Consider the following 26,787-nt stretch of genomic DNA (forward strand, 5'->3'; position numbering starts at 1 on the left):
TGTATGTATGTTAGACCAAATTTTATTTCGTTTATTAAGGTTAAAAAGCCTCATTTTTATTAAATCTACTTGTGCTTTTTTTTCAGTCTTCTAGTCAAATGTAGGTTGCTCCATTTTTTTTCTTTTTCACATTGAACCCATTATAGAAATATTGGAAATAGAATGAGTTTCTGTAAATCTTTAGCTTACTCATTGTTGCTTACTGATTAATTTGACAGGGGGAGAGATGTTCTTTTTCTGTTCAAATGTGGCATTACCACTGCTGTGCTCTCCGTTATGATCTCTGGACTGCGGTTCCCTCAAAGGTAGCTCAGCAGCTCCTCGCTGAGGTGTTAAGTGAAACCTTAGCTATTCTGGCATCCAGATACTCTCAGTGCCATCCCACATATAAGAGAATGGCATTGATAAGGTAAGTTTTAATTGTTACAAAAATCTATCTGAATGAAGCAAGCTTACCATATACTTTTCACTCATACATACTGTCACATATGGATTTATTTCTTTTAGAGTAATGACTCCCTTAGCACTATGTATGGACTGATAACTTACCTATGCACATTGATCTGTTGTCTATACATGCGTATTGATCTGCTCTCTCTCACTACAATGTGAGTACACCATTTAAAGTCACATCCTGTGTGTGTACTTATATTTAATTGATACGTAGTTCACAGACACAACAAACTGGCAACGAATACAAATCTGAATGTCAGAGAATAACACTAACTGCACCAATAGTTACAGGATGAGACAGCGAGAAGAAAGAGTTAAACAGTACGGAAAAAGCCGCCACAGCCACTAACAAAGGGACGTGTGAGTAACTGCATAGTCCATAGTGAAAAATACACAACTAGCAAAGTTAAAGTGAAAGTAACGTGACGACGTCTTTAGTCAGGAAAGCTGACAAATTTAATAGTGCTAATGAAGACTGGGACAGGTATATCAAGCGGGTTGAACTGTGTTGTAATACAAACAATATGGAGGATCAAAAGAAAGCCACTACACTTCTTAGTTTAATGGCTGCTAAAATGTACAGGCTCTTACACATCCTAACTCCTGAAAAGCCAGCAAGCAAGATGTTCAATGAAATTATTAGAATTTTATAAAATCACTTGAACCACAAACTGCTGGTAATAGCTGAGAGATTTAGGTTTCACAAAAAGAACTAATCAAAGGATGAAAGCATTTCAGAATACTTTGCAAAACTGCGCAAACTTCCCAATACTGTGACCATAGAGATGGACTTTCTGATGCACTAAGGGACGGGCTTGTAAGTAGCATGCATAGCCAAAGCACTCAAAAGAAGCTTCTGTCAGAAAGTGACCTAACCTTTGAGTGTGCATTGACCGTAGCAATATTGTTAGGATCTGCAGCAAAGGATGCAGCAGAATGACAGAAAAAGAGTGTAGAATGTGAAATGCATAAAACATCAATGAATGGTGCAAAAAGCCAAAAATGTTATCGATATGGCGAATCCTCCCAAGATTCAAATGGCTGTTGGTTCAAAGAAGAAGTTTGCAGGAAGTGTCATGCTAAGCTCCCATAGTGGGAGTGTGCAGACAAAAAGCACAACCAAAGAGAAAAACCATACTGAGTGAAAAGTTTTAAACACAGAACTAAGCAAGTGTATAAAGAGTCCGGATGTGAAACAGAATCAGACAACACGAAGTCTGACAAAGGTGAGCTGTCATACCTAGAACCGCGTAGTACAGTTGCCCCTGCTTTTCAAACGTTTGCTTTACGAAACCTCACTGTTGCGAAAGACCTACATTAGTTACCTGTTTTCACTAACAGAAGATGTTTTCACTGTTACGAAAAAAGGCAGCACGCGATAAAAGGCAGCGTGCCGTGCACCCCGAGTAACCAAGCTGCTCCCCTGGAAGTGCATTCTAGCCGGCATTGCTTAAACGCATGCCTATGAGCAGCCATTAGCAAGACGAGTTCTAAGGTATCGGAAAAGCCTAAAAGAGCTCGTAAGGGTGTTACACTTAGCTTAAAACTAGACATAATTAAGCGTTTCGATCGTGGTGAACAAGTAAGGACCAAGTGAGTTTGGCTTGTGGAAGTTGACGAAGAAGATGTTGAAGAGGTTTTGGCATCCCATGACCAAGAACTGATAGATAAAGAGCTGATGCAATTGGAAGGGGAAAGGATAACAATCAAAACTGAATGCAGTAGCGAATGGACCGAAAGTGAAGTCGTCCAGGAACTGAACGTGAAGCAACTGCATGAGATTTTTGCTGCAATAATTGCAGAAAAAAATTACTTTAATTTTGAAAGGGTATGTCGGTTTAGGGCATATTTGCAAGATGGTTTGAGTGCTTACAAAGAACTGTATGATAGAAAAATGTGCGAGGCTAAACAGTCAAGCATACTGTCGTTTTTCAAGCCTTCCACATCAGCCACAGCAGACGACAAACCTTGATCTTTGACATCGAGGCAGGCAGACACAGAAGAAGATGACCTGCCTGCCCTGTTGGAAACAGATGATGATGAGATGACACCCCAGTGTCCCACCACCCCAACCCCCGGGCTGCAGACCGAGACATTGCCGCGGAGAATGCAGTGGTAGCCGGGACACACCCAGCACATCTTTAAGAATAAAGCCGAAATAAACAAGCTAATTAATTAGTGCCGCCCGGCACGTAAATGTCGGCCCAGATCAGAGGCGATTGCCGATTGCGTCGCCTCTAATCTGGGCCAACATTTACGTGCCGGGCGACGCCTAATTAATTAGCTTGTTTATTTCGGCTTTTTTCTTAAAGAAGTGTTGGGTGCGTCCCGGCTACCGCTGCATTCTCCGCGGATCGGTATCAGTTCACTGCCCAGAGGTTGGGGACCACTGCATCACCCCAACCTCCGATGACTCAGCCTAACACACCATCATCAGTGTGCTCGGCGCTGCCTTCCCAATTCCTGTAAGTGATACTACACCATACATACATTATTTCTACTTTATATAGGCTATGTATTTTTATGTGTTATTTGGAATGATTTGGCAGCTTCATAGCTTAAAGGTTACTGGAGAGAGTGTTTCTGCCAAGAGTGCTTGCGTGAGATTTTCACTACAGGGAACAGTGCAGCAATGGTTGTCGAAAAGTATTTCTACTTTATATAGGCTGTGTATTTATCATATCATTCCTGCTTTTACTATATGTTATTGTTACTTTAGGTTTTATGTGTTATTTGGCATGATTTGGTAGGTTATTTGTTGGATCTGCGAGCGCTCACAAATTTTCCCCATATAAATAAATGGTAATTGCTTCTTCACTTTACGACATTCCGGCTTACGAACCATTTCATAGGAACGCTCTACCTTCGGATGGCGGGGGAAACCTGTATTACTGAAGCAGATCATAAAGTCATATAAATCACAATAGATGTGTCTGGTATAAAGCTGAATACAAGGTCACTTTTGTCTATAATTTCAGAGGCTGTCTATAACACCCTGTTTTCTAAGCTAACAGTAGAGTAGACATCTATAATGCCAAAGGCCTACACAAGCGAAAAAGTTTTTCCCAAAGGCAAACTAAAAATGACTGTGACATATGGAGGCCAAACGCAGCAGTTACAGATTTATGTGTTGAAAAGTGGAAGGCCTGCACTTTTCGGACATGAATAGTTGAGAAAAATCCAACTAGACTGGCACACAATCAAAGCTCTGAAATTGTTATCAACAGGCAACTGTAGCCCAAATGGTAGCACTAACCAGAGACTGTCACAGCTACTTAACGCCAGTGAGAAAGTTTTAGAGAATCTGCATGAAGGACACCTGGGTACTGTCAAGATGAAGAGTCTCATCTGGAGCTATGTGTGGTGGCTGAGAATAGATAGACAGATTGAAGACTTGGCCAAAGCTGTTCAGGATGCCAAAAAGTTAAAAATCCACCCCCACAAGCACACTTACACCTGTGGGAATGGCCATCATCACCATGGCAAAGAGTACATATTGACCTTGATCCATTCATGGTCTCCATGTTTCTGATTGCTGTGGATACTCATTTGAAGTGGCTGGAGGTTTTACCAATGAAGTCAACCACCTCAGAAAAGATTGTTGCCTTTTTGAGGACTATCTTTGCCAGAAGTTGCTTCAGTCAGTCAGTCAGTGGGTGCCATCCCGAATCCGGGGTTGGCGGCTATGCGCCTCCATCTTCTTCGATCTTGCGACAGCACCGAGTACAGCCTCTCCTCCAGTTTGTTCTCGCTGGTCACCTTGGCACCGTCTGCCGCCGCCCTGCCAAACTCAAGCCCGAGGCCGTGTCGGCCTCCAGCCACGGCCGCTTCTTCGAGCTTGGCCCTTCCTTAGGTGGAGGCCTTGGGCAGGACCAGGCACACGGTGCAGCGCCCAAGTTCACTTCTAACTAGGTACATAGTACACGATTCATAGATACGTGGTGAGGCTTTAATCTGTTCCACGGAAGATGGCCGTTGGCTCACAAGGAGCTCATCCGGCCTGTGTCAGGTCTTGTTTTTTTCAGTCCTGCTGGGTGTCCTCACACCCTCCTCAACCAGACTAAGTCCAGTGGGGGAGCCGGCCAAGTCGCCAACCACTAGACCACGGCCCTCGGCCAAGCGCCGGGCGCCCCACCCCCCACCCAATCTCTGCGTGTCCGGCGCCCAACTGAAAACCAGAGTAAATTATGAGTGACATTGGACCACAGTTCGTGTATGAAAAATTCAGACTATTGATGAAGAAGTATGGCATCAGACATTTCAAGTTAGCTCCTGTAATGAATAGGTTAGCTGAAATGTTTATCCAAACCTTCAAGAAGTCCATTGAAGTGATGGACAAGAAGGACCTTTCTCAACAGCACAAGGTGGACAATTTCCTTTTTGTGTATCATAACTGTTCATGCGACAACAAATCAAACACCTGCAATGCTGTTTGTGAGCAGAAATCTGCAATCTTGCATAGACCCCTTGAAACCAGACCTAGGGAGGGAAGTGCAGAGTAGCAGTTCAACCAGTTGCCGAGTGAATCAGCAAGGAGCTTCAAGGTTGGACAGGAAGTCCTAGTGCGTGATTACCAAAAAAACAAATGGACACCCAGTAGGATAACTACAAAAACTGGACCACTGATGTACACAGTGGATGTTAGAGATCATACATGGAGAGGACATGTGGCCCAGATATTGGATGCTCAACCAAAGAACACACCTAAGTCGTTTGCATCCAGCAAGATGGACACATGACAACCACCAGACTTACCTCTCAGTGATAATCATGTCACTGACAGCAACGTGACTTTAGCAACTTGTCTTTGACAAGGCAACTGCTTAATCTGGTGCCACTTCATAGGTCCAGAGGTGCTATGAGAACGTTGTCTTGGACAAGACCTACCAAATCTGATGTCCTCACTCTCACCCTCACCATCTCCCTCTCCCTCTCCCTCACCCTCACCTATCCCCTTCCCCTTCCCCGTCCTTTAATTTCAAATCAGGCAGCTTCCTTGGAGAGAGAAAGAGTGTTAATTTTTCAGATCTTTGAGCTTCTGTAGAACATCAGATATGGAACAATACAGAACTGAAACAGGACCTTTGTTCCACAATGCCTGCACCAAACTAACTCAACTCATTACTAAATTGCCCACTAAACAGATCCCTTCTCCCTACACAAGTTCCATATCCCTTAGTTCTCTGCATATTCATGTGTCTATATGAGCCTTTTGAATGCCCCTTTTATATTTGCTTCCACTGCCTATCCTGACAGTGCATTTAAGACACCCATCACACTCTGTACAAAAAATTTGCTCCACACATCTCCATCTCCTTTAAACTTGCCCTTCAACTTAAATGCATGTCCTCTGACTTTAGAAATTTTGACCTTGGGAAAAAGATACCTGCTTCCTTTTCTATCTATGCCTCTCATAATCTTATCAACTTTCATAAGATCTTCCCTCAGCTTCTACTCCAGAGAAAAAAGCGCAAGTTTGTCTAAACTCTTATTTTAGCACTTCTCCTTTAATCTCGGCAGTATCCTGATAAATCTCTTCTACACCCTCTCCGAGACCTCCACATCATTGCAATAATCCAGATGCAGCCGAACCAGGGTTATGTAAAACTACAACTTAACTTTCTGAGTCTTGAACTCAGTTCCTTCAATAATAAAGGCAAGTATGCCTCATGGCTTCTTTAACACCCTATCAACCTATGCAGCTGTTTTAAGAGAGCTATGGACTTCAACACTGTTAAATGACCTGCCTTTATAATACACAATGCATAATTCTATGCATTGTTCCTTCATAGTACCCCGCACTTGGCTGGATTAAACTCTATCCACCATTTCTCCACCCATCTCTGTTCTGGTGAAAGAAGCTTTGGGAAAACATTTGGAGAACAATGATACCAGCTCCTTAAGCTTCCATGCTAACTAAGGAGAGGTATGGATCTTGCAGGAGAGTCTTCTATCATCATAATGGAAGTGAGGATGTTCACTGATGTTCACACAGATTTCCATAAAACCATAAGAAAAAGGAGCAGAATTAGGCCATTTGACTGATCCTTTTTTTTCCCTTCTCCTCAAACCCATGCCACAGCCTTCTCCCCGTAACCTTTGATGCCATGTCCAATCAAGAACCTATCAATATCTGCCTTAAGTACACCCAACAACCTGGCCTCCCCAGCTACACATGGAAATAAATTCCACAAATTCACCACCCTCTGACTAAAGAAATTTCTCTACATCTCTGTTTTGAATGGACTGCGGCTGTGCCCTTTTGTCTCAGACTCTCCCACCATAGAAAACAGCCTTTCTGCATCTACACTGTCTAGTCCTTCAACATTTGAAAGATTTCAATGAGATTCCCTCCTCATTCTTATAAATTCCTGCAAGTACAGACCTAGAGCCATTAAAAATTTCCTCGTATGGTAACCCTTTCATTCCTGGAATCATCCTTGTGAAACTCTTCTGGACCCTCTCCAATGCCAACACATCTTTTCTAAGATGGGGAGCCCAAAACTGTTCACAGTACTCAAGGTGAGGCCTCACCAGTGCCTTATAAAGCCTCAGCATCACATCCTTGCTCTTGTATTCTAGTCCTCTTGAAATGAATGCCAACATGGCATTTGCTGACCTCACCACTGACTCAACCTGCAAGTTAACCTTTAGGGTGTTCTGCACAAGGACTCCCAAGTCCCTTTGTATCTCAGATTTTTGGATTTTCTCCCCATTTATAAAATTGTCTGCACATTTATTTCTACTATCAAAGTGCACGACTATGCATTTTCCAACATTATATTTCATTTGCCACTTTCTTGCCCATTCTCCAAATATGTCTAAGTCCTTCTGCATCCTACCTGTTTCCTCAACACTACCTGCCCCTCCACCAATCTTCGTACCATCTGCAACTTTGGCACAAAGCCATCTATTTCATCATCTAAATCATTTATATACAGCATAAAAGGAAACGGTCCCAACACCAAACTCTGCGGAAGACCACTAGTCTCTTGCAACCAACCAAACAAGGATCCTTTTATTCCCACTCACTGCCTTCTTCCAATCAGCCAATGCTCTAACCATCCTGTAATACCACAGGCTCTTAACTTGGTAAGCAGCCTCATGTGTGGCACTTTGTCAAAGGCCTTCTGAAAGTCCTAATATACAACATCCACTGCATCGCCTTTATCTATACTTCTTGTAATCTCCTCAAAGAACAGGTTCATCAGGCAGGATATTTCCTTAAAGAAACCATGCTGTCTTTGTACTATCTTGTCCTGTGTCACCAAGTACTCCCTCACCTCGTCCTTAGAAATTGATTCTAACATCTTCCCAACCACTGAAGCTAACTGGTCTAAATTTCCTTTCTGCTGCCTTCCTCCTTTCTTAAAGAGTGGAGTGACATTTGTAATTTTCCAGTTCTCTGGCATCATGCCAGAGTCCAATGATTTCTGAAAGATCTTTTCTAATGGTCCTACACAATCTCTAACACTATCTCTTTCAGAACCCTAGGATGCCGTTCATCTGGTCTGGGTGACTAATGTACATAGAACATAGAATAGTACAGCACAGTACAGGCCCTTCGGCACACAATGTTGTGTCGACCCTTAAAACCTACCTCCCATATAACCCCCGACCTTAAATTCCTCCATATACGTAGTCTAGTAGTCTCTTAAATTTCACTAGTGTATCTGCCTCCACCACTGACTCAGGCAAGCATTCCACACACCAACCACTCTCTGAGTAAAAAACCTTCCTTTGATATCCCCCTTGAACTTCCCACCCCTTACCTTAAAGCCATGTCCTCTTGTACTGAGCAGTAGTGCCCTGGGGAAGAGGCGCTGGCTGTCCACTCTATCAATTCCTCTTAATATCTTGTATATCATGTCTCCTCTCATCCTCCTTCTCTCCAGAGAGTAAAGCCCTAGCTCCCTTAATCTCTGATCATAATGCATACTCTCTAAACCAGGCAGCATCCTGGTAAATCTCCTCTGTACCCTTTCCAATGCTTCCACATCCCTCCTATAGTGAGGCGACCAGAACTGGACACAGTACTCCAAGTGTGGCCTAACCAGAGTTTTATAGAGCTGCATCATTACATCGCGACTCTTAAACTCTATCCCTCGACTTATGAAAGCTAACACCCCATAAGCTTTCTTAACTACCCTATCTACGTGTGAGGCAACTTTCAGGGATCAGTGGACATGTACCCCGAGATCCCTCTGCTCCTCCACACTACCAAGTATCCTGCCATTTACTTTGTACTCTGCCTTGGAGTTTGTCCTTCCAAAGTGTACCACCTCACACTTCTCTGGGTTGAACTCCATTTGCCACTTCTCAGCCCACTCCTGCATCCTATCAATGTCTCTCTGCAATGTTTGACAATCCTCTACACTATCTACAACACCACCATCCTTATCTGCAAACTTGCCAACCCACCCTTCTACCCCCACATCCAGGCCGTTAATAAAAATCACAAAAAGTAGAGGACCCAAAACCGATCTTTGTGGGACACCTCTAGTCACAACCCTCCAATCCGAATGTACTCCCTCCACCACGACCCTCTGCTTTCTGCAGGCAAGCCAATTCTGAACCCACCTGGCCAAACTTCCCTGGGTCCCATGCCTTCTGACTTTCTGAATAAGTCTACCATGTGGAACCTTGTCAAATGCCTTACTAAGATCAATGTAGTTCACATCCATTGCACTACCTTCATCTATATGCTTGATCACCTCCTCAAAGAACTCTATCAGGCTTGTTAAATGCAATCTGCCCTTCACAAAGCCATGCTGACTGTCCCTGATCAGTCCATGATTCTCTGAATGCCCATATATCCTATCTCTAAAAATCTTTTCCAACAGCTTTCCCACCACAGGCGTAAGGCTCACTGGTCTATAATTACCCGGACTATCCCTACTACCTTTTTTGGACAAGGGGACAACATTCGCCTCCCTCCAATCCTCCGGTACCATTCCTGTGGACAATGAGCACATAAAGATCCTAGCCAGAGGCTCAGCAGTCTCTTCCCTCGCCTTGTGGAACAGCCTGGGGAATATTCCGTCAGGCCCTGAGGACTTATCCATCCTAATATATTTTAACAACTCCAACACCTCCTGTCTCTTAATATCAACATGCTCCAGAACATCAACCTCAGTCATATTCTCCTCACCGTCATCAAGTTCCCTCTCATTGGTGAATACCGAAGAGAAGTATTCATTGAGGACCTCGCTCACTTCCACAGCCTCCAGGCACATCTTCCCACCTTTATCTCTAATCGGTCTTACCTTCACTCCTGTCATCCTTTTGTTCTTCACATAATTGAAGAATGCCTTGGGGTTTTCCTTTACCCTTTCTTAAGCTCCTTTCTTGCTTCCCTATATTCCTCAATAGACCCATCTGATCCTTGCTTCCTAAACTTCATGTATGCTGCCTTCTTCCACCTGACTAGATTTTCCACCTCACTTATCACCCATGGTGCCTTCATCCTACCATTCTTTATCTTCCTCACCGAGACAAATTTATCCCTAATATCCTGCAAGAGATCCCTAAACATCGAGCACATGTCCACAGTACATTTCCCTGCAAAAACATCATCCCAATTCACACCCGCAAATTCTAGCCTTATAGCCTCATAATTTGCCCTTCCCCAATTAAAAATTTTCCTGTCCTCTCTGCTTCTGTCCTTTTCCATGATAATGCTAAAGGTCAGGGAGCAGTGGTCATTGTCCCTCAGATGCTCACTCACTGAGAGATCTATGACCTGACCCGGTTCGTTTCCTAATACTGGATCTAGTATGGCATTTCTGCTAGTTGGCCTGTCAACATACTGTGACAGGAATCCATCCTGGACACACTTAACAAATTTTGCCCCGTCTAAACCATTAGAACTAATGAGGTGCCAATCTGATTTGTTAACGTCACCCATGTTATTTTTGCACCCTTCCAAAAACTGCCGCCCAATCTGCTCCTCGGTATCTCTGCTGCTACCAGGGGGCCTATAGAAAATTCCTAATAGAGTAACCATTCCCTTCCTGTTCCTGACTTCCACCCATACTGACTCAAAAGGGGATCCTGCTACATTACCCACCCTTTCTGTAGCTGTAATAGTATCCCTGACCAGTAATGCCACCCCTCCTCCCCTCCCTCCCCATCCCTTTTAAAGCACTGAAATCCAGGAATATTGAGAATCCATTCCTGCCTTGGTGCCAGCCAAGTCTCTGTAATGGCCACTGCATCACAATTCCATGTATATATCCATGCTCTCAGTTCATCACCTTTGTTCCTGATGCTTCCTTATGATACATTTAGGTCTTCCAGGTTTTTGAGCACCTTCGCTCTAGAAACAGTAACTACACCCACTTTCCCTTTGGGACTGATCAGGAAGTGAAATATTCCATGTCTATATGTATCAAGACCCAAAAAACATCCAGGTATGGGTTGATAAATGGCAAATAACATTTTCTCCATGAGGGGTTGGGCTATCGTCATCTCCACCAAGAGAGAGTCTACCCATGAATCCTTAATGTTTAATAGCATTACCATAATGCAATACGTGAATATAGAAATATTTTTGCATGCAATTTACATAATTAGTATACATTCCTCCACAGATTTGACATTACAGCCATACTTCTTTGTACTGAAAACCTTTTATGGTCAGTCTGCCATTCAGCCGAGGAATTGTTTCAACCTTCGGACGATGTGCCTCACTGGATTCTCAATATTCATAACCATTGCAATGCCCTTCTGGCTGTTCTAGCTGTTTTGACATCACCACTTGAAGACCTGTATGAGTAAGTAAATTCAAATCCATTTATTAATATTTACAGATGTTTTGATTTGTAAAATGAACAATTTGATTAGGATATATTAGAATACTGGTGGAATTTCTTATGGGTGCTCAAGAGTTTGGAAATTAAATTGCAATGTTCAATAGGATCTAATTATGAGCAATAAATTTGAAAATCGCCCAAATGAAGCAAAACTCGGAATTTTTATTATTTATGTCATTGGGTTGCAAGAAAATTAGACCTGTTCCTTTTTAGCATCATGAGGGTACATGAACGGTTATGGAATGATGACAGGTTTAATAAGTGAACTTTGTTTCTCCTGGATCTCATTTTGAATTAGAGCCTTGAACATGGGAAAAAAATAATACTTACCTACTCAGGGCTTGGGATTTTCTTGGACTGTTCTGGTGTGAAAATCTATCCAAGTGTAGGAGCTCCTATCCTGAAATATCTAATGAGATTGTGGGATTTCTTGAGTTACTGCTTCAGCGTTTTGGGTATACTAATTAGATCTCAAAATCTGTCCCTAATGTTGGTACTACTGCATCCTCTATTTCTGACCTATCAAAATAAATTTTGTTCCCTTCAGCAGCCATTTAATGGCTTTGACATTCAGCTCTGAACTTTTCATCTTCATAATTAAGTCTGCTTTAACTTATTAGATTAATATATTTCATTTCATTTCTATTATTTACAATTAATTTGTTAATTCTTTCCTCCATTTTAATTTTGTCAGAGTATTTTGTGATGGATTCTGTGAACACAATTCTGAACCACAGTTAAAGCCAGTGAATAGTGGCTTACTTGAATGGTTACATTGGATTCAACCCTCTTTTTCATATGAATCACCCAGGTAAAAATGCTTTCTGCATTCTTGAAGTTATGGATTTTTAATTGTTATTTTTACTTGAACATCAAACTACATTGTCATCATTCATATAAGATTGGTGTTAGGGATGTATAGAAACAATGAACTCCAACTTAATACAAGATTCATGGTCCATCAGGCAACCTGAAACCTGAACTACCCATAGCAAACATGTAAGTGGCATGAGAAAGATCGTCCAAGTTTCCTGGAAAGATATGTAAACCAGTATTCTTGTCCCCTTCCAAGCTAACATTCTCAGGATTGAACTACTAATCAGCTATGATAGACAGACCATCTTTTTCAGATGTCTGATTCCCAAAATAGACATGCTGTTCAAAGCTCTGTCATGGGAGCAGATTACCAGGTGCATAGAATAAAGATTCAAATATCCCTGCAGAAGAGATCAAGGAGCTTCTCTTTTTCCTGGAGTTTGAAGAAGGGAAACTTGAAGAAATACATTATCTTCATTGCTTACTGGGAACCTCTGGAACAAGAGTGCTGCACATGGATAAGAGAATTCAGGATGATGTTGAGAACTTTGAGGCCATGCTTCAAGAGCACACGGACACCATGCATGAAGGATGCATCATCCTATAAACTGTCTCCTTGTGCACCCCATGAGCTACTTTAGCCCCATCTGTGGTTGCCTATTGTGGTGGTCATCCATAGTGTCCGACAATAACAGGAAACCTGGGCAGGGAAGTTTTCAAAGTGGGCAGTTCAGCTCTTCGACTTCATAAATCCAGGTCCAGCATATAAAGAAGTGTCACAAACTGATTGCAGTGGATGACCATGACGTCTTCTGTGCCATATCATGCTCTTTGCTCTCAATGAAGCATTTAGATCTACCTTCCTGGCAGTTGGATCTCATTGGCCCAGTCCACCAGAGCTGACTTTGTATGCTAGGACAGGCATGTCCCTATCTCACAGGAGTATGAGGCCGCCAGCCACCCTCACCTGGTTTAGCCCACCTGTAGGAGTTGTGTGGCCACTGTTGCATGCAAACAGCTACTTGGAGCCACAGGTGAGAACTCAGTGTCCGGTGGGGACCAAAGGTGAGTGAGCTGCTCTGGAATGGACATGACAAGCCCCTTCACCAGAACTGCTATCCCTCCCTGGACACCCCATACACCCCAAGGTTGACTATCAGTCATCTTAAAATCCACAAAATTGGAGGGGAAAGTAAGTCATCTTCAATCCCAATGGACCACCCAAAAGAAAGAACATTTCCAAGAGAAACAGTGAATATATTTGAACAAGAGTATGCAGTCAATGCTTTGATTTTGCAATAACAACCATTTACCAAAATGGCTTTTGCAAATTTAAACTAACGTTTAGGCATTCTGTATGTCACATGAGCCCCTATGCACATTCAGTAGAATGGGACAGCATCTGTGTTTATTATCCAATCTCACAAGTCCTATCTTCTAAAAAGTCCATGAAGTGTTTCCAATTTTGCCCTCAGTTCAGCATTTTTTTGTGAATACTTGTCATTGCTATGGACAGGCAATCACATCTGTTCCTTTACTGTTCCTTTCTACTTCTAAATTTCCATTGGTTTCTGTCACACAACTTCTTTACAGCAAGGAATGTGATTTTCTTACAAGTACACTTTCTAAACATTTTTATTACTCAGACCATATAAAACTATCTTATGTATTCTGTACTTTATATTGATTATGAAAAATGGATATTTCATATCTCATGTCTTAATACGTTTGGCATTTTTCCATAAATGTTATTTTTTGCTGCCTGTGGCAATTTTCCTTCATTTCTTATTGATTACACCTCCTCTTTTATAGACATTGGATGTTCTAACCAAAGGCAGAAATGCCATAGGGGTATGGTTAATTTAAAATATGGTATACGTTGGAAGGATTTTGCTGTAAACAAAACTCAGCTGCACCTACCATTATATAAGCATAAAATCATTAAGTTGGATCAGTGATCTAATTATGCATGACACAAAACTGGAAGTTGCAACCCAAGGTTAATTTTCCCTTTCTTCCCCACTAACCATCCCGTACTTCCTCCCCCACCTCTACTCTTACAAGCTGTGCAAAATCATCTTGCTATCAAGCTCTCATTTACATATAAAAAACATGATGAAGTTCCTGGAACGATCAATATTTGCCATAAAACATTGTGGCTTCTGTGTTAATTGGAAGTATTAAATGGGCGCCTTGGTAACATAGCAGCTAGCATGATATCATTACAGTTCGGGGTGTCGAAGTTTGGAGTTCATTTCCGCTGTTGTCTGTAAGAAGTTTGTATATTCTCCCCGTAGGATATGTGGATTTCCAACCACAGTACCAAGAAGTACCAGTTAGTAGGTTAATTGGTCATTGTAAATTGTCCCATGATTAGACTAGGGTTAAATGGGTGGATTGTTGGTGGCATGGCTCAAAGGGCCGGTAGGGTCTATTGCACGCTGTAGCTTTAAATTTTTAAAAAAATCAAAATTTTGAATTCTTTAATTCATCATAATTTCTGCCTAGTATCCTCTGGCAGTAAAAACTAATTTTGCAAGTTTTAACGCTTATTTCTTTAGCCCTTTTAACTATCATTGTCAGATATGATGGACAACTAATCAATCATTGTTCAGGATTAAACAAACAAAAATAGTTACTGTTAATTTTTACTTCTTTTATTTCCCTATCTTAATCCAGTTTTCTTTTGCCCACTTCCTTTCTGTATCTCATTTGACAGAGTTTACCTCTTTTATTTGTGCTTCCTAATTCAGTCTCTGTGCTATCTTTTAATGATTTTTCTGTTTGGTTATTTAAAGAGTTGCTTAGTGGCTTACCACATTCACTCAAGTCTCAGTAGTGTTGTAGAACACATATTTAAGTCAAGGCAGCTTAATATACAGCAGATGTCCAAAGAAATTACAAAGCTGGCTCTGTTCAGCATGTACAGTTAAATCTACTCAAGTATGTTCATGGTTGCACTTTATGAGGAGTTCATCTGAAATGTATCTGTCATGTGAGCTTTGCTCCTGACCTTTATGATGTTGATTAAAATCGTGAACTTATTATATTTGTTCCTAATTATCTGTAATTGAATCTCTTTGTTTTTTTGATTGCTGTACTTTTACCTGGAAACAGTTTGAAGTAGTCTAAGGGAAAACCATGTGTGTTACTCCATTGAGGTTTGATGGATGTGCTTCTTTGATCTGGCTCCTATTCTACCTAAAATATCTTCTGAGAGCTCAGGATCTACAAGCTATTCAACCATGTAATTCACTGATGTTATACAGCATTTCTGTACATGAAAAGTGACTTCATGAACAAAACTTACATTTCAAAATAAAGAATCTGTTTAAATAGACCTATTTTTGATCAAAGCAACTGTCATTTCTCCACAACATGACAGCAGTGGCGGGGAAGTTACGGGAGGGAATTCTGAGGGACTTGATCTTCCAACGTTTAGACAGACAGAGTCTGATTAGGAGGAATCAGAGTGACTTTATGTGTTGGACGCTGTGTTTGATGAATCTGCATAGTTCTTTGAAGCAGTAACCAAAAGGGTAAATGAGGGTAGAGCAGTGGAGTCTGTTTGGACTTAAACAAGGCTTTTGACAAGGCCCTGCACAGCAGGCTAGTCTTCAAGGTTAGGTACCATGGAATCTAGTGAGTGCTAGTTAGGTGGATTTAAAATTGGCTTGGAGGTAGGAAGCTTAGGGTGGTGGTTGAAGGTTGTTTCTCAGAATGGAGAACCTTTGTTATTCATTATTTATATAAGTGATTTGGATGTGAATGCTCAAGGTTGATCAGCGGGTTTGCAGATGATGTGGAATTAGGAGGTGTTGATAGTGAAGAAGGTTATCGTAGATTACAGGAGGATTGTGGTCATTTCTGGAAGTGAGCCGAGGAGTGGCAATTGGATTTCAATGCAGCTAATTATGAGGTGATGCATTTTAGAAAGTTAGTCAGATTAGGTCTTTTACTATGAATGATGGGGGGCACATTGGAATAGAGGGGCCAAGGAGTACAACTGCATAGTTTCTTGAAAACGGTGTCATAGGTAGACTGTGTGGTGTAAAATGTGTTTAACACACTGGCCTTCATCAGTCAGGGCATTAAGTATAGGATTTAGAACATTATATTTTATAGTTATACAAGTTATTTGTGAGGCCGCACTTGAAGTACTGTGTACAGTTTTGATTACCCTGTTATTGGAAAGACATGGTTGCACTGGAAAGGGTACAGAAAAAAAATTACAAGGATGTTGCCATGAACAGAGGGACTAAATTATAGGGAGAAATTGGCCATAGTGGTTTTTATTGTTTGGAACTCAGGAGAATGAGGAGTGACTTTATATGAGTGTTTAAAATTGTTAGAGGCAAAGATAAGGTAGATGGTAGCCATCTTTTCCACAGGGTAGAGCGGTCCAAACTAGGGAGCATAGATTTCCGGGTGAAAGGGGCAAGGTTTAAAAGGGATCTGAAAGGCAACTTTTTCCACATCAAAAATGGTGAGTATATGGAATGAGCTGACAGAGAAAGTAGTTGAGGCAGGAAGAATAATGTTATTATGAAACACTTGGGAGGTAAGGTTGGGTGCCTGGCGAGTCAAATACAGGAGATTGGGACTAACTTGGTGGATAACGTGGTTGGCATGGACTTGTTGGACTAAAGACCCTGTATCCATGCTTTATTGCTTTTTGACCAATTTCCCTCGGGATCAATAAAGTATGACTATGACTATGATACTTATTAAATGAAATTTGATTTAGAATTTTGGAAACTACAAATATTTTGATAAAAAGTGTAGTCCCCATAAAATCATTCAGCCTTCCCCAACTAGAAGCCTTGGATGAACCATGGGGTCCACAATCTACTGAGAGCCAGATCAGAAGCATTCAAGTCTAGTGACCAAGAAAGTTACAAGAGGTTTTCCAGGTATTACCTCTGCCTCTGGAAAGCCATTTCACATGCAGAGGCAATTCTGGTCTAAATGTGAATCAATGAAGGATGTCGAAGGTTGTAACAGGGCTTGATTACTATCACCTATTATAAACTTAAATCAGGTAACATCAGTGACAAGAGGGCTTTGCTTCCAGATGAGCTCAATGCCTTCTATGCTCTCTTTGACTATCAAGACAAGGAGGATCCATCACGAACTCCCACAGCCCCTGATGATCCTGTAATTTAAGTCTCTTGAGGCAAACATGCAAGAAGCCTTCAGGAGGGTAAACCCAGGAAAAGCATCCGGCCCACATGGGGTACCTAGCAAAGTACAAACACTGTGCTGATCAACTGGCTGGTGTTTTCATTAGGATCTTTAGCCTCTTACTTCAGTAGTCTGAGGTACCTACCTGCTTCAAGCGGTCTTCAATGATACTGGTGCCTAAGAAGAACATAATAACTTGACTTGATGATTGTCCAATAGCACTTAAATCCACAGTGTTGAAGTGTTTTATAAGGTTTCTGATGAAACATATCAACTCCTACCTGAGAAGCAACTTGAACACACTCCAATTTGCCTACTGGAGCGTCAGGTCCACAGCAGATGCCATATCATTGGCTGTTCACTCTGTAACATCTGGACAGTAAAGTTGCGTACATCAGGATGTTCTTTATCTACTACAGCTCAGCATTCAATACTGTCACCCCCTCAAAGCTAATCAATAAGCTCCAAGACCTTGACCGCAATACCTGCTTGTGCAATTTCATTCTCAATTTCCACACTTGCAGAACCCAGTCAGTTCAGATTGGGAGCAATATCTCCTCCACAGTCTCCATGAGCACAGGTGCTCCACAAGGCTGTGTGCTTAGCCCCCTGCTCTACTTGCTGTACACTTATAACTGTGTGGCTAATCACAGCTCGAATGCCATATTCAAGTTTGCTGATGACACCTCTGTCATAAGCCAAATCAAAGGTGATGATGAAGCAGCATATAGGAGGGAGATTGAAAATCTGGGTGAATGGTGAATAACAACATTTTACTCAATGTCAGCAAGACCAAGGAGCTGATTATTGACTTCAGGAGAAGAAAACCAGAGGTCAGTGAGCCAGTCTTCTTCAGAGGTGGAGAGAGTCAGCAACTTAAAATTCCTCATTATCAGAAAACCTGTCCTGGGCCCAGCATGTATTTCAATTTCAACAAATTATTATAGATGTGTTGTGGAGAGTATATTGACTGCTGCATCACACCAATGCCCTTGAATGAGAAACCCGACAAGAAGTAGTGGATGCAGCCCAGTCCATCACGGGTAAAGCCCTCCCCAACCTTGAGCACATCTACACAAAACATTGTTGCAAGAAAGCAGCATCCATCATCAGGGACCCCACCACCCAGGACATGCCCTCTTCTCCGTGCTGCCATCAGAAAAAAGGTACAACAACCTCAGGACTCAGACCATTAGGTTCAGGAACAGTTGCTACCCCTCAAACAGAGGGATAACTTCATTCGACTTCACTTGCCCTATCCTTGAAATGTTTCCGCAACCTATTGACTTTCTTTCAAGGACTCTTCATCTCACATTCTCAATATTTATTTATTTATTTGTTATTATTCTTTCTTACTTTCGGTAGTTGCACAGTTTGTTGTCTTTTGCACACTGGTTGAACGTCCAAATTAGTGCAGTCTTTCATTGCTTCTGTTATGGTTGCTGTGTTATTCTATTATGGATTTACTGAGTGTGCTGCAAGAAAATGAATTTCAAGATTGTATATGGCGACATATATATATTTTGATAAAAAATTTACTTTGAGGTTTAAAAGTTCAATTAAAGTCAGATATTAATGCCAAAAATAACTGCCACAGGCTTCCTCTTTATCCGTTTCAAGATCTGTAAACGACGAGATTTTTTTGGAAAATGAATCTAGAAGTTGAATTGTTTGCCACCCATGTTTACAGCATTATGTGATCCTATACTAATTTTACCATGAGTTAATAGTGAAAGCAGTCATTTCTGGTTAAAGTCACAAAATTTGTGAAATTCGATGAGCGATTTCTTGACAGGCATACAATATTTTTATTTGTACCTGTTCATATTAGTTATATTATAGGAATGACTATTTATTTATTTATTGAGATGCAGTATGGTGTAGGCCCTTCTGGCCCTTTGAGCCACAATGCCCAGCAACACCTCCAACGGGATCCCAGCACTAAGCACATCTTTCCCTCCCCCCCCCCCGCATTCCGCAGGGATTGCTCCCTACGCAACTCCCTTGTCCATTCGTCCCCCCCATCCCTCCCCACTGATCTCCCTCCTGGCACTTATCCGTGTAAGCGGAACAAGTGCTACACATGCCCTTACACTTCCTCCCTTACCACCATTCAGGGCCCCAAACAGTCCTTCCAGGTGAGGCAACACTTCACCTGTGAGTCGACTGGGGTGATATACTGCGTCCGGTGCTCCCGATGTGGCCTTTTATATATTGGCGAGACCCGACGCAGACTGGGAGACCGCTTTGCTGAACATCTACGCTCTGTCCGCCAGAGAAAGCAGGATCTCCCAGTGGCCACACATTTTAATTCCACATCCCATTCCCATTCTGACATGTCTATCCACGGCCTCCTCTACTGTAAAGATGAAGCCACACTCAGGTTGGAGGAACAACACCTTATATTCCGTCTGGGTAGCCTCCAACCTGATGGCATGAACATCGACTTCTCTAACTTCTGCTAAGGCCCCACATCCCCCTTGTACCCCATCTGTTACTTATTTTTATGCACACATTCTTTCTCTCACTCTCCTTTTTCTTCCTCTGTCCCTCTGAATATACCTCTTGCCCATCCTCTGGGTCCCCCTCTCCTTGTCTTTCTTCCTGGACCTCCTATCCCATGATCCTCTCGTATCCCTTTTGCCAATCACCTGTCCAGCTCTTGGCTCCATCCCTCCCCCTCCTGTCTTCTCCTATCATTTTGGATCTCCCCCTCCCCCTCCAACTTTCAAATCTCTTACTCACTCTTCCTTCAGTTAGTCCTGACGAAGGGTCTCGGCCTGAAACGTCGACTGCACCTCTTCCTACAGATGCTGCCTGGCCTGCTGCGTTCACCAGCAACTTTTATGTGTGTTGCTTGAATTTCCAGCATCTGCAGAATTCCTGTTGTTTGTTGTCCCCATTTTTAATGTTTGCCTAATCATGGGACAATTTTCAATGACCAATTAACCTACCGACCACTACGTCTTTGGACTGTGGGAGGAAATCTACATGGTCATGGGGTGAACGTACAAATTTCTTACAGGTAATGGCAAGAATTGAACCCAGGTTTCCTGCACAGTAAAGCGTTGTGTTAACCACTCTAAATCATGAGTATACTGAAATTATATTCTAATATATAATTTAACCAAATCTCAATCATTTAGACATTTTATGAGCATCTTTCAAGTCACCTGTATGTTTAAAGAGAATTAGTAAAAAGATCTATATTTGCTTTGGCATTGCATGGTTCTTTCCATTTTATTCAGTATATATGATGCTATTCTTATTGTCAATAGCGATGGATGGATATAATATGTTAGGTAGGAATTATCTGGGGTGTTCTTTAGATGATAAGCTTTTACGAATAGTAAACCTTGATTTAATCATCTTTTGGAACATAATTGAGAACTTTGGGAACAAACATAATTTAATCTCTGAAATTTAAATTAAATGTAATCTTTGGTATCTGTTCCAGCTCACTATCATGTGATAAAATATCTATTCAGCAGCTTCTGGCTTTGTTATTAGCACAACCCAGCTGCGATTTGAACTTACTTCTGCAAATACTTGTATTTCAAGATTGTCTGGTACCTCGAATTCTACTGAATAATATCTGTAAGTATAGAATTCCATTTAATAACCAGCAAGGTTTCTATAATTATGTTTAAATATATTACCTTTCTGAGAGGAATTTTGTGATCTATAATAAAATCTACATGGGGTTGTACTTTCTTGAGCCTGAAAAAGGTTGGAATGTTAACTGATTAACATTAAAATCTTTGTGCCAACTTTTTACCTGTTCATCCCGTGCTCCAATTCAGCAATTTCTAGGAAGGCCGTCTTAGTTGGAAAAGTTGGTGCCCAGGCTGAACTATGTGGAGTTGGGACTTGCATAGCTATGGGTAACTCTGGTAATCAATGTCCCTTTGGATTGTTTCATTTTCTTTTGGCTACTTCAGAAGGCAGATAAGCATCAGCCATAAGTCATTTAGGTTCCAGCCCTCTGTTGGCCTTGAAGGCCATAGATATTGTGCCTTAGTTGTCTACTACAGTACATAAGCCAGGGCAGTACAATATGGAGAGTAAGTTGCTTCCCCTCTCCATGCAGCTGATGAATCCAAAAGGAACGGCAGAGACTGATACGGTTTGGCACTACCAGTGTTGCAGGAGTTGCCAATTAGCATTAAACTCAACATAGGAGTGTCTTAAGGACTCCAACCTAGTGTTTACTCCCATAGCCTGCCTCATGAGTAAGTATAGTCGCAAGGCTGCAAAGGTTTGATGTAAGAATTTTCCTCCTACATGAGCTGCCAACCATGGCTGATGAGTCCCAGCTGCCCGAAGCAACTGGTTTTAAGGCACCAGTAACTTGACTTCGCACCTTAACCTGTCAGTGAAAACAGTTCTACTGGGCTTAGTAGCTAAGCCACACATGAAGGCCAGGAGTTGAACTTGGTACTAAGAGGCTATTTGAAATGCATACCATTGGGAGCATTTAATAGGTAGTGGGAGCTTATTCCCACCACCAATGTTCCCTCTAATTTTTAGCAGTCAGTGTGCGCAAAAATATTATGTTGTGCAAATTTTTTTCCTGTAACAAAAGTATGTGCGCACTGAATGCACACATGGCACAGTTTATGTGGTTTACAGAATATTTGACATAAAACTACACAGAATAACAACAAAATAACATACATATTTAAGTCACTCAGTTATTTTTTTCTCTCTCCTGTCTTTGGCATTTACCCATTCTTTGTAAACTCTATCTAGACTAATAGAACTTCCATCCAATTGATAGCTTTTGATTCTCATTAACATATCCAAATAACATTCACCTAAACAGTTTCTCAGCTTGTTTTTGAGTTGATTCATTAGGCTAAAACCTCGCTCACAGTCTGCACTATACGCAAGAAAGGTTTCCCCAATGTCCATTCAACTGTGCAAGGTGGCAAAGCTGTTCATTTTGAAGTACAAATGCCACCATTTGAGCAAAGTTTGAAATCAGTTTGGATTTAATTTTTTCTTGCATGGAAAATTTGAAATCATTAAATTGTCTAACTATTACAATATTTTTAGCTAGAAAATCATGATATTTTAGACATAAGGCATTAACTTGTTCATCATCAAATGTGAAGTCACAGTCTTCAAATGTGGAGAAGTCAAAAGCTGACCATTCTTGTACCTCAACTTTGATCTCCTCTGGGTTTGATCGTTTTCGCTCTCGATCATCTGCACTGAACCGTAACATGCGTATCACTCCTGTAACGGGTAATGACGGGTTCTGTTGCCTGAGCTTTTGTACACCGTCCAAATGCGATTTATAAGACCATAAGACAAAGTAGCAGTAGTTGGCCATTCGGCCCATCGAGTCTACTCCGCCATTTTATCATGAGCTGATCCATTCTCCCATTTAGTCCCACTCCCCCACCTTCTCACCATAACCTTTGATGCCCTGGCTACACAGATACCTATCAATCTCTGCCTTAAATACACCCAATGACGTGGCCTCCACTGTCGCCCGTGGCACCAAATTCCATAGATTCACCACCCACTGGCTAAAAAAATTTCTTCGCATCTCTGTTCTGAATGGGCACTCTTCAATCCTTAAGTCATGCCCTCTCATACTATACTCCCCCACCATGGGGAACAATTTTGCCACATCCACTCTGTCCATGCCTTTCAACATTCGAAATGTTTCTATGAGGTCCCCCCTCATTCTTCTAAACCCCAAGGAATACAGTCCAAGAGCGGACAAACATTCCTCATATGTTAACCCTCTCATTCCCGGAATCATTCTAGTGAATCTTCTCTGAACCCTCTCCAACGTCAGCACATCCTTTCTGAAATAAGGAGCCCAAAATTGCCCACAGTACTCCAAGTGAGGTCTTACTGGTGCCTTATAGAGCCTCAACATCACATCCCTGCTCCTATACTCTATTCCTCTAGAAATGAATGCCAACATTGCATTCGCCTTCTTTACCACCGACTCAACCTGGAGGTTAACCTTAAGGGTATCCTGCACGAGGACTCCCAAGTCCCGTTGCATCTCAGAACTTTGAATTCTCTCCCCATTTAAATAATAGTCTGCCCATTTATTTCTTCTTCCAAAGTGCATAACCATACACTTTCCAACATTGTAATTCATTTGCCACTTCTTTGCCCATTCTCCCAATCTATCCAAGTCTCTCTGCAGACTCTCTGTTTCCTCAGCACCACCAGCCCCTCCACCTATCTTTATATCAGCAAACTTAGCCACAAAGCCATCTATTCCATAATCCAAATCATTGATGTACCATGTAAAAAGGAGCGGCCCCAACACAGACCCCTGTGGAACACCACTGGTAACCGGCAGCCAACCAGAACAGGATCCCTTTATTCCCACTCTCTGTTTCCTGCCAATCAGCCAATGCTCTATCCACGTATGTAACTTTCCCGTAACTCCATGGGCTGTTACCTGTTAAGCAGCCTCATGTGTGGCACCTTGTCAAAGGCCTTCTGAAAATCCAAATATACAACATCCACTGCATCTCCCTTGTCTAGCCTACTTGTAATTTCCTCAAAAAATTGTAATAGGTTTGTCAGGCAGGATTTTCCTTTAAGGAATCCATGCTGAGTTGTGCCTATCTTGTCATCTGCCTCCAGGTGCTCCATAACCTCATCCTTGACAATTGACTCCAACAACTTCCCAACCACCGATGTCAAGCTAACAGGTGTATAATTTCCTTTTTGCTTCCTTGCCCCCTTCTTAAATAGCGGAGTGGCATTTGCAATCTTCCAATCCTCTGGAACCATGCCAGAATCTATTGACTTTTGAAAGGTCATTGCTAATGCCTCCGCAATCTCCACAGCTACTTCCTTCAGGACACGGGGGTGCATTCCATCTGGTCCAGGAGATTTACCTATCCTTAGACTATTCAGCTTCCTCAGTACCTTCTCTCTCGTAATTGTGACTGCGCACACTTCTCTTCCCAGACACCCTTGAGTGTCCGGTATACTGCTGATGTCTTCCTCAGTTAAGACTGATGCAAAATACTTGTTCAATTCCTCCGCCATCTCCTTATCTCCCATTACAATTTCTCCAGCATCATTTTCTATCGGTCCTGTATCTACTCTCACCTGTCTTTTACTCTTTATATACTTGAAAAAGCTTTTAGTATCCTCTTTGATATTATTTGCTAGCTTCCTTTCATAGTTCATCTTTTCCCTCTTAATGGCCTTCTTAGTTTCCTTTTGTAAGCTTTTAAAAATTTCCTCTGTCTTCCCACTAATTTTTGCTTCCTTGTATGCTTTCTCCTTTGCCTTAACTTTGACTTTGACGTCTTTTGTCAGCCACGGTTGCATCCTTTTTCCATTCGAAAATTTCTTCTTTTTTGGTATATATCTTTCTTGCACCTTCCTCACTTCTCGCATAAACTCCAGCCACAGCTGCTCTGCCGTCGTTCCCACCAGTGTCCCTTTCCAGTCAACTTTGGCCAATTCCTCTCTCATGCCACTGTAATTTCCTTTATTCCACTGAAATACCGACACATCAGATTTCGGCTTCTCTCTCTCAAATTTCACAGTGAACTCAATCACGTTATGATCACTGCCTCCTAACCTTTTGTGCGCACATTAGTTTCCTTTGTGCACTGGTTGAAAAAAGTGTGTGTGCACGCACATGCGCACAGCTTAGAGGGAACTATGCCCACCACTCTCCCGTACCCCAGCGAACGCCCCCGTCTATAAGGAACCAGTAATATAGGTTACAAGAGGTGATTCATGAGGATGTAACCTGGAATGGAGGACTTGAGTTAATAGGAGAAATTGGATAACTGGGTTTATTTTCTCTGGAGCAAAGCAGAGTGAGAACTGACATGATAGAGGTATATAAAGTTATGAGAGGCAGAAGTAGGATAGATGGATAGTGTCTGTTTCCATGATGTGTCTGTCTATAGCTAGACAGCATATGTTTGCATTGAGAGGGAAGAGGTTAAAAGGAAGATCGGAGAGGCAAACTTTCACACAAAGTGTAGTTGGTTTCTGGAATGAGCTTCCAAAGGCAGGAACAATTACAATAACTCCAGGAGTGATAGTTCTAGCCCTGAATTACTAGTCCAGCAATTTAACTACTCTGGTGCCATTCCTGTTAAAACAAAAGCTATAATATGAACTTCGCTTCATTGGAAGCCTGGAGGCTGAGCATTAAAACAATGAAGTTTAGATGTAGATGTGAAAAAAGCATTTACTGTAGAGTTTAAAGGATTAGTGATATGAAGCATAATAAAATTGGTTGCACTTGAATCCTAGGGGGACCAATATCCTGGCAGGGAGGTTTGCTAAGGCTATCGGTGTCATGGTCCGGATCGGGGTCCCTTTAAATTTACTTTGTTTATGTTATGATCCGGACTGTTGACTCCCTGTTTCCCTTTGGTTCCCTGTTTTCCCATGTCCCTCGGCCTTGGTGATTGAAGGCAATTTACTCCCGGCTGAACTGGTAGTTTATCGTCTCCGGCTTTCAGCTGTTCGGTGCGAGAGCGTTTGCAAAGACACCAAGGTACGGCGTGCCAATGTCATCTGGCTGGAGCAAGCCTAGTCTCCGCCCAAAGCAAGTGCCAGTAATTCGCCTTTCCTCACCCGAGCAACCCTGTCAAGTTACCCTGCCAAAGCGAAACTGCAAAGTTTCCTCACTAAGGTGGGTCCGTCAGTTAACCCGTCAGAGGGAATCAAGAACCACTGTCTACTGTTCCCAGGCCGAGTTGAGAGCTCGCCACTACCTGGCGGCATCCACGTACCGAGTCAAGTCCTGGCCCTGGCGGCATCCAAGTTCCGAGTCAAGTCCCGGCCCTTCCTGGCCCTGGTGGCATCCAAGTACCGAGTCAAGTCCTGGCCCTGGCGGTCTGTGATTCCTGTCCTACCCCCCCTCCCCCCCCCCCCCCCGGTCTGAATCCATTCTCTGCCCCTCTTGCCTCTAGCCCTCGTCTGCAGCCCTCGCCTGCACCTGGATCTAGTTCTGTCGCCGGAGCTAGATAGGTACTGTCTGGTGTTCTTTCGTGTTGTATTGTCCTCGCCTCCTTGTCCAGTTCACTATTCCTGTTTCTGCTTTACTCTCCTGGTATCAAACAATAAACTCAATTTAATTAACCTCATAAGATGTGTCTTGCATTTGCGTCCACCCTTGCTCCCTAAGCCCCCCCCCCCATTTTGACAACTGGGGGGAGTTTAAACTAGAATTGCTGTGGGGTGGGAACCAAACTGAAGAGACAGAAGAAGAGGAGGTTGGTTCACAAATAGAGAAAGCTTGGAGACAGTGCAAGAGGGAGGATAGGCAGGTGACAGAGAAGGGACGTGCTCAGACCGATGGTTTGAGATGTGTCTATTTTAATGCAAGGAGTATTATGAACAAAGTTGATGAGCTTAGAGCATGGATCAGTACTATGGAGCTATGATGTTGTGGCCATTACAGAGAATAGGTTGAGTGAACTTGGCCTTTTCTCCTTGGAGCAATGGAGGATGAGAGGTGACCTGATCGAGGTGTATAAGAGGATGAGAGGCATTGATC

At 42.3% G+C, this 26,787-nt stretch overlaps 1 protein-coding gene across 8 annotated transcripts in view; it reads left to right on the forward strand.

The window, feature by feature from the left end:
• kiaa0825 (KIAA0825 ortholog) overlaps positions 1 to 26,787 on the forward strand; it is a 314,659-nt gene that overhangs the window by 44,770 nt on the left and 243,102 nt on the right. For all 8 annotated transcript variants that reach the window (XM_072281205.1, XM_072281210.1, XM_072281208.1 and 5 more), the window contains 4 exons: positions 219 to 409; positions 11,046 to 11,228; positions 11,962 to 12,078; positions 20,725 to 20,864. In XM_072281205.1, the coding sequence (XP_072137306.1) occupies positions 219 to 409; positions 11,046 to 11,228; positions 11,962 to 12,078; positions 20,725 to 20,864 (631 nt within the window). The remainder of the gene's footprint in view (positions 1 to 218; positions 410 to 11,045; positions 11,229 to 11,961; positions 12,079 to 20,724; positions 20,865 to 26,787) is intronic.

The sequence above is a fragment of the Mobula birostris genome, chromosome 17 (genome assembly GCF_030028105.1).
Source record: "Mobula birostris isolate sMobBir1 chromosome 17, sMobBir1.hap1, whole genome shotgun sequence".
NCBI classification, from domain to species: Eukaryota; Metazoa; Chordata; class Chondrichthyes; order Myliobatiformes; family Myliobatidae; genus Mobula; species Mobula birostris.